We start from the raw sequence: 8,265 nt of genomic DNA, 5'->3' as shown, positions 1-8,265 counted from the left end.
GACAATACTGGAAAACTTGGATATTAAGCACCACGCTTACTTCTTCGCTATCACCGATACCATCCGAATGGTTTCAGATCCACAGGATACCTGTACCTACAGCTCTAGGTAATGATCTAAAGCATGTAAGGATTGAATTTAGAGCGCCGAAGTGTTGTTGTATCGGACCGCGCATTTTGGTGGGTTTTGATAACACGGCGTCTGGAACGAAAAAGTGGCGCTCTAAAATGATTTTTTGACGTACGAATCGATCAATTTAGTTTTTTTTAATACAAGTAATCTATATTTTTTAATAATAATATTTAGCAAAGATTCGCTACTTAGATCAGCTTCTGAAAGGGTCACATATTGGAAAGTCTGGTGTGTCGTCAGATTCGAAATATTTCGTTCGAATCCCGTTCAATTTCAGGAATGTGAACCGCACCAAATGATCAACGTGCTATACTTGACCAAAAAATATTCCACGGGTTGTATCAGCTAGGAGAGGTTAATCTGTAGCCACAATAGGACAGATGTGGGGCTTATCGACAACGACACATTTATACATGTATGTAAATGTACTGTGCCTAATCATACAGTCCATATGTGGAGCGCATGGGAAGAATTCGAGCCAGATTTCGCTTGTTAAGCGTTTGGAAACTAGCTTTTCAACATGCGTAATCAAACAACTCGAGAATACTGGTATAGATGTGTTTCAAATTGAAACTTTCAATGCAGTTAATCTATAATATGAGTTTATATTTTATAGTAGTATTTTGATATTCTTTTCTGTGCTGTACCTGGTACTTACAGGTTAGTACTAGGTACAGTACAGCTACCAGAGAGCAGCACCATTGATAACCCGGCACATTGTCAATGGTGCTGCACACGTCGTGCTTACCGATCTGACGTTCCCTACTGTCAAATGTTTTGGCTTGAAACAAAGAGTGTACAGTACCGTATTTGATTACGATACCTCTTGCATATTCTGCGCGCTGTACCGCCACTCACTCTTTCTTTTCCCCAGACTTAACTTGGTTACCAAGAACATCGTGCATGTAAAATGCTAATAGCGCTACTCATTGTACTCATTGCGTTGACAGCCCCTTCATCTGCAATTTCGTTCTCAACTTTGTTCGGCAACAGTCAATCCTCAACTTCCCAAGCCAGCGATGTGGATCTCTCTAACGGCACCGATATTAAAGTACGACAGCCTCTCCTCAAAGCCACAGACTGGTTCCTCACCGAACAAGAGATCACCGACTCGCGGGGCGGCATACCACGCACTGACTTGGCAGTTTATACGACGGGCAACGCGGTGACATCTTTCACAGTAACGAAAGAATTCTACGACTCTGTCTACGACGACCTAAGTACGACGGAGGAAGGTGATCGGGTCATGCTTTCGGCTTTTGTGACCGCCCTCGTTCCATTAAAGCCAGACGTCGATGTTACTGGAGCCAGGACAGGGGTTGGTAAGGTATTTACGGATATGGTAAAGCGAGGAACTAACGCAAACATTCTCAACTGGTCGAATATTGGCTACAAGATCTTCGCTACCAAGGCACGCGATCTCATTAACAACATCCCGCCGTCTCCGATCAACGGGGCCAAAGCAGTTTTCCTATTTGATGATCGCGTCCGCAATGTTGCGTCAGCCTACCACCAGAAAACTCTGGTACTTACAGCAAACAGCTCTTCAGACATCGACTACCAGCCTGTGGCCTATGTAGGAGGGTTAGACCTTGCCAAGGAACGTTGGGATACCATTTACCACAACAATTCTGCACTTCGCGATGCCAGCGGCATCACCTTCAAGCGCAAAGGCTGGATTGACGGCCATATCCGGATCCACGGACCTGCAGCGAAGGATGTGGCCAACAACTTTGTAGCTCGATGGAACTCTGACTACTTACCCAGTCAAGGCCTGGTAGACGACCTTCTCGGTTTCGAGAACCCACCATATGAACATATCCCGCAGCTGAATTATGCCAGTAGCAATGCCACCGGCAACCTCGGGAAACAGAGTATTCAGATCACTAGAACATTCAGCTGCAAATACAAGCACTACAAGGAATTTGCTCCACGAGGAGAGAATTCGCTCTTTCACGCACGTATCAAGGCGATCAAGAATGCGAAGAACTTCATCTACATTGAAGATCAGTATTTTATTTATGTGCCGGAGCTTCTGGACGCGATCATGGAGGTGATGCCGAAGATTCAACACTTGGTTGTCATTGCTAATCCAGAAACAAATCCGTTCACAAAGGGAGGATACATCAAGTATCTGTACGAGATGGTCTCACCGATCCGAGAGAAATACCCGAACAAGTTCAAGATCTACACAGTAAAGGCTGACCTCGATCTGATCGTTCATACTAAAGTTGTGATCGTCGACGACGTGTATATGTCCGTTGGCTCGGCTAACTGGAATCGTCGAAGTATGACGTCGGACCCAGAGCTCAATGCGGAGGTTGTGGATGATGAGACTGTGGAATCTCCGGAAGGCGTCACTGTAGGCAAACTACCTCGTGACTTTCGCATCCGCAAGTTCGTGGAAATGACAGGGTTGAGCTACGAGGAACTTGATGCCATGACTTTCATTGAAGCGGCGAACCAGTTGGCGCTAGCGGCGGCTGACGAGTCGACAATACTGGAAAACTTGGATATTAAGCACCACGCTTACTTCTTCGCTATCACCGATACCATCCGAATGGTTTCAGATCCACAGGATACCTGTATCTATAGCTCTAAATAATCATTACCATAGGATGGTACAATAAACGCTGAAAGCAACATCACATTACCGATTTTTTAATTGGTGGTCTCAACTTCTGTGAGATTTTTAGTTTTCACTGGACTGTTCGGTGACAATCAGAAAAGCTCGTCAGCATCTCAATGAAGTGTAACGCTGATCAGTCTTCGTGTTAGCGTTGTTCAATGGTTCTTACTTGACCAGGGTCGCATTTCCCCCAGCAGAATACTAACACAATACTTTGCAAATTAGCTACTAGTAGTAACAAGTAAAACAAATATGGTGGCAGATGATACAAGTACATTCGGGACTGATACAACGATGACAAGGCGCTAGGATTCAAGCACTGCTTACCAGTTCAAATGGCTTCTAGACAGTAGCTTAGACTGTATCTGTGATGCCTGATCACTCGTGAAAAATCTCGTTGTTCATCTTGGATACTCGCGGTGGAGACGGAACTGACTACAATACTAACGCAGGAAACTCTCGAGTAGTTAAATCGATGTTGGTCCGTTAAAGGTCTCTGCTTCTTGTATCATCGCAGTCCAACCGCGCTTCACATTGGGTCCAAGATCGGAGGAACGGGAGAGCTTCGTCATGGGTGGCGTTGGCGGAATAGTCGAAACCTTACTATCCTCATCTGACGCATCGCTATCGGTAATTCTGGCTGCATCTCCGTCATCATCAGAGTCTTCGAATGAAAAACTGCTACAGTTGGAAAATGGACTGCGGCTGTAAGACTTTCGCTTCATCCAGTACTCGTAGGGTTCATCGCTACTGCTGTCGTCGAGAACATGATAGTCTGAGTCGGAAGAGTCTGAATCCATGAAGTCTGTGAAGTCGCCTGCGCTTCTTGTCGGATGCTCCTCGTTCACAACTGTAATCTCAATTTCTCCAATCGTACGTTCGGGTTCTTCTTCTTGTTCGTGCTGAAACACGGTGTTGTCGTTCTCCTCTTGCCAGTTCCAGTCCTCCTCGTCGTCAGGGATCACTTGTGTTGGCGCACTATTACACACACGCTGACGGACTGGACTATTAGCAGGTTGACGGGGTAAGAGGCTGATCGATCTGAAGCCACGGCGACGCATAGCTCGGCTTCGATTCTCTTAGCCAGAGGGATGTTAGCGCAACAAGAAAGTCCGAAAAATACTTGATGAATCTTTTTTCTTATTTGCCAAATGATGAAGTCTTGCTTTCTTCCGTCTTGAACCATAATGAAAAAGGTACGATCTCATCAACGTAGGAAACCTTGTAATCCTTCGTCTGTGGCGCGTGTTGGCCTGAGAAACCAGACCCAAAGCCACTTTCAAACACTAAGGTGTGGTAACTTTAGGTATCCTTCGAGCGAGTTAATGTGCACACAAAGGTCGCCAATAGACACAGGTGGCGGACTGATTCGCCTTTGCCACACCTGCGAATCGTAGCGCTTTAGTGCTGCTGCATCAGGGGGCTCAACTGATCCCAATCCTATATCACCAAAGAGGCGTAGGTCCTGCGCAATCTGCAGCCAAGTGATCATTGCGGTATCGAAGAACACAGCGTGCGTTTCCTCTTCTTCACGATCACTTCGTCTCCCGTTTGACTTGTAAAGTGGAAACCACTGCTGAAAAATTGTCGTGAGTGCTTGAGATTTGCGCTCAACATTCCACTCCTTCGTCAGCTTTTGTCGTGCCTGGTGAAGATCTCCGTCACATCCAGCTAATAGAGACATTGCTAGATGAATACCATCCCTTGACACAGCCACTCGAAAGCGTTCCGCAACAGCCATCGCCACTCGTACAAGACCGCCAAAAGCTGGATCTGAAGTCCGCACATCGTACAGCACTCGAACTAGTGCAGCGACTTCTTGACCTTCGAACATCCACAATGGCCAGATACGGCGCAGAGATCGCACTAAACGATGAACTTTTGCTTCTTCACGATAACTCGACCCAAAGACCTCGTGAACATCGTCTACCGTTGCAAGCAATAGCTGAAGTGAGCAATTGTCCCCTGTAACATCTCGTGGGAGATCACCTTTAAAGTTGGGGGTGTTTATTGGTAGTGGTGGTAGTGGCACTTGATTGGTAGCTGCAGTATTACGGACAGTAGGTGGAATGCTCATTGTGCTTGCTGCGGTGTCGGGCCTGACCATTGTCTTTTGTGGATTGTTATAGTCGGTGAGCAGTATAAAGTCTAGGACATCTGAATGTCCGAGTCTCACAGCAATGTGGAGGAGTGTGTCTCCTAGAGCCAATCTGCCCTGCTCCACTGCCGAGAAAAACTCCATCTTCTCGTCCTGCAGCTCATTGAGTCGCTCTTCCCGCTCTAATGAATCCGTCAACGTCTCCAATTGTGTCTGTTCCTGCATGATGATATCCAAGTACGTAGCTCGAGAGATCTGCAGCCCGCGCAGCTCAGGCCGGAAAGCGGATAGAAGTGCATTCACGCCTCCGCGGTATGTAGCTAGCACCTGCCAGTTAGAGAATACCGACAGAGCATTGTCAGTAGTGCAGTAAATGGCAATCATATTGAAGAGACCACACAACCATCTGACGGAACTGCGCTGCGTCGTCCAGTGGAGCGCTATGCGCCTGACCCATGCTGGCATCCGAAGAGACAGATGGCTACATATTGTGGCGACCAGAAAACGTATTGCGCCAGTTTATTAAGAGAGATTCGACTTTAATTTATTATATCAGCGTTAATTTTTAATGCATGACGACGTTTTTTTAGCACTAAAGAAAAGGCACCGATGACTACATGTATTTTGAAAACCAATAGAAACAATTGTAAGCAAAACAAAAACGAAGCCCGTGAAATAAAAAAAAACACCTTGGATTGAGGAGGGCACCAGTTTAGAGTTGGTATTCGTTCATGAGCAGAAATTCTAGCCAAATTATTTAGCAGAAAACGAAAATATTGCAACTCTTCTATTGGCTGGATGCTAACTTATAACTTACTCTTAACCGTAAGGGATATGGACGAATATACACGCCTTTCCGACAAAAGGCTGACTGGTAGTTATGTTATGTGAATTATTACCCAATGATATACCTGGATGTATCTGTTTTGACCAATTATATTTATTAGGAGGGATTTTTTAGCTTTCGACACATTCCAACAAATTTTTGTCGGAACCAGCGACGAAATGTGTATATGCCTTTACAATAGTCAGCTCGAAACACTATTCGCCTTATACTGATGCCGTTCAAGTATCTAGACTAGATCCTAGACTAGGAAGTCAGTTTACGTGACACTAATAAATCCCCACACTTTTCAAACAACTAAGAAAGGCAGAGCGATATGATGAGACTAGCCGCTTTCGTCCCTACTAACACGCAGAAGGCGCGCACCATCATGATTGCCGCATTAAAGCTGATGCTGGAGGAGGATAGTGTTAACATGGACTTTGTCCACGCTAGCATCCACCTCGACACCTTCGGCAAACGGTCAGCTGCGACGATGGATCGCTTCGGCTTCTATCTCTCCACAAACGGCGGTAAGAAAGGTAAGCTTGCACGTAATACGGCGACTTCATACCATAGAAATGTGAAGCTGTGGCTATTTGATAAATATACGCGCTTACGTGTGTCTTGATACTACTCGAGCAAGGCAAGACGCTAGACAAACATTGCATGAAAAGAGAAAAAGGTGGCTTGGTTAATAATTCTTCTCCTTGTACTAAGGAGGATTTACAGTCTCTAATCCGTTATGTATACAGCACGGCACTTGTGCGTGATGACTACCAAAGCCCTGCGCTAGCGTGCCTGATGTGGCACTGCTTTGGCCGATCTTCCGACTTGGATTACATTCAACAGCAGCACGTGTCAGTATCTGCGGATGGTACCTTTACCTTCGAAACCTGCGTGTCAAAACCTCCGAAGAGCAGGGACTCACCTTGATTCCAGACAAGAACGATTTCTTGACGTGTCCCTTGCACGCTCTTGTTGTGGCGTTGGTAACGCACGATGCCCCATGCGTGGCACGGCTCGATCGGTTGACCAAGCCGGTTACCGGAGAGTCTAAAACTTCGACGAAGGTGCCCCACTGCACCATGTTCTCGCCGCTGATCCAACGTCCCTCCAGTTTGGCGTGGTGCCAACGAGGATCCCAGCTATTGTTGTGGAGATCACATCTGTAACGTGTGTCTCGTCCTGCCACCCTTCCAAGACCGCCCCGTCATCTACAAACGCAGACAGTTAAGAACCAACAAAGACCAAGGCACATACCAAGCGCGGAGAAGACGGCGTACAGGCGTCATGAACCGGATGATCAAGCGTGTAGCTGAACCTGCTGGTGCCACCTCTGCATTGACGCCGCATTCTTTTAGACACGGCGGAGCCTAGTAAACAAACGACGACGGCCGACTAGCCTCCTTGCGGATCTTTGACCACGGTGCGTGGGATATGACGAAAACCAACAAAGCCGTTGCTTACATCACCAACACGGCACGCGAAGACAGGAAAGTGGTTCGTGTCTCGAGTGGATGGCGGACAGACGAGCTGCCCACGATTATTGATATCACGGCGCTGGATCAAAGCCAGTCGGGAGCGACTTGGGCGTCTGCAGGTGTTTCTGTTCAGTGCCTGTACTGGTCTAAAGGAACAACGGCTCAACGTAAACACCAAGGTCCTCAGCGTCCTCACTGCGTACCTATTCCGTTACTATCCGCAAATGAAGGATCTAGCGCCAATGTCCCCAATCATCACGCGCGTTGAAGATAGATTAGTTGCGGCTAATATTCCGCTCGCTGACATCGGTGGCTCTGAATCAAGAAGTGGTGCAACCCGCTCAAGAAAAAGAAGAGTAGCAGCACTCTTGCCCAGCAATGGATCATCTTCTCTCCGTCATTTCAACAGCTTATCACGTCGAACAAGGCACTTGCTGCGCGGTTGACTATCATCGAATCTGCGCTACTCAAACCTACTTAGGCGCAAGAACCTACTGAAGATGAGCAAGTACAAGTCACATCAGATCAAGAACCCAAACCCAAGCGTAGGAAAAAGCAAGCAACCGGCCTTTAGTCCCCGTGGTACGAATGGTACGCACGGGTACCACGCGGGTGGGACTCGAGAGATCGCCACAAGAAGTCCGAGTCTCGCCATGTCGCCGCCTTCATGAAGTTTTTTCTCGACGCAGGCTTCGTGCTCGATGCCAGGCAGAGGATTGTAAGGATCAAGTCCTCGACGCCGGTCGCCGCGCTGAAAACGCTACAAGTGAATTCTTAAAGTCGAGAGATATTAAGGCCAAGAGAGCCGGAAGCGTCTTGCGTGCGGTGCGACCTCTACACAAATCGGGGGCTCTTGACGAACGAATCGCTGCCTATAAATAACTTCTCGCAGTTGGACAGATCAAGGCCCAGCTTTTGCAGAAATCCAGGACAGGTTAGCCTTAGCTGGACAACCATGAATACTGGATGTGCAGTAAACGCGAAAGCTCTGACTGTGGAATACTGCCGAAATACCTCATCGTTGAGTGTAGCCGAAACTGCTAACAGCCGAGTATACCCGAAACGCCTTCGGCCGAATATAGCCAAAATTTAGAGAGGC

General features: G+C 47.2%; 3 protein-coding genes across 3 annotated transcripts; 1 reads left to right on the top strand and 2 right to left on the bottom strand.

Moving 5' to 3' along the window:
- Positions 1-1,042: 1,042 nt before the first annotated feature.
- Positions 1,043-2,741, top strand: PPTG_08150 (hypothetical protein; the record flags this gene model as incomplete). The annotated part of the gene is made up of 1 exon (XM_008903084.1): positions 1,043-2,741. The coding sequence occupies one exon, from the start codon at positions 1,043-1,045 to the stop codon at positions 2,735-2,737; it is 1,695 nt and encodes a 564-aa protein (XP_008901332.1). The 3' UTR covers positions 2,738-2,741.
- A 436-nt stretch (positions 2,742-3,177) lies between these two features.
- On the bottom strand, positions 3,178-3,855 carry PPTG_08149 (hypothetical protein). Its single transcript, XM_008903083.1, has one exon. It carries the CDS (start codon positions 3,820-3,822, stop codon positions 3,229-3,231), a length of 594 nt encoding a protein of 197 aa, XP_008901331.1. The 5' UTR covers positions 3,823-3,855; the 3' UTR covers positions 3,178-3,228.
- PPTG_08148 (hypothetical protein) lies at positions 3,831-5,393 on the bottom strand. Its single transcript, XM_008903082.1, has 2 exons — positions 5,263-5,393; positions 3,831-5,186 (listed from the first exon to the last, which is right to left on the bottom strand). Exons 1-2 carry the CDS (start codon positions 5,314-5,316, stop codon positions 4,041-4,043), a joined length of 1,200 nt encoding a protein of 399 aa, XP_008901330.1. The 5' UTR covers positions 5,317-5,393; the 3' UTR covers positions 3,831-4,040.
- Between the last annotated feature and the right edge of the window lie 2,872 nt (positions 5,394-8,265).

Source organism: Phytophthora parasitica (assembly GCF_000247585.1).
Source record: "Phytophthora parasitica INRA-310 unplaced genomic scaffold supercont2.15, whole genome shotgun sequence".
In the NCBI taxonomy this organism is placed as follows: domain Eukaryota; phylum Oomycota; class Peronosporomycetes; order Peronosporales; family Peronosporaceae; genus Phytophthora; species Phytophthora nicotianae.
This window is presented reverse-complemented; position numbering and strand designations above follow the sequence as displayed.

What these genes read in the sequence shown, in the direction of transcription:
- PPTG_08149 (XM_008903083.1), bottom strand. Translation starts at nt 3,822, where the DNA reads ATGCGTCGCCGTGGCTTCAGATCGATCAGCCTCTTACCCCGTCAACCT.
- PPTG_08148 (XM_008903082.1), bottom strand. Translation starts at nt 5,316, where the DNA reads ATGGGTCAGGCGCATAGCGCTCCACTGGACGACGCAGCGCAGTTCCGT. An exon ending in CAGCGCAGTTCCGTCAGATG is followed by an intron (nt 5,187 to 5,262) that starts GTTGTGTGGTCT and finishes TCTAACTGGCAG; the next exon opens with GTGCTAGCTACATACCGCGG.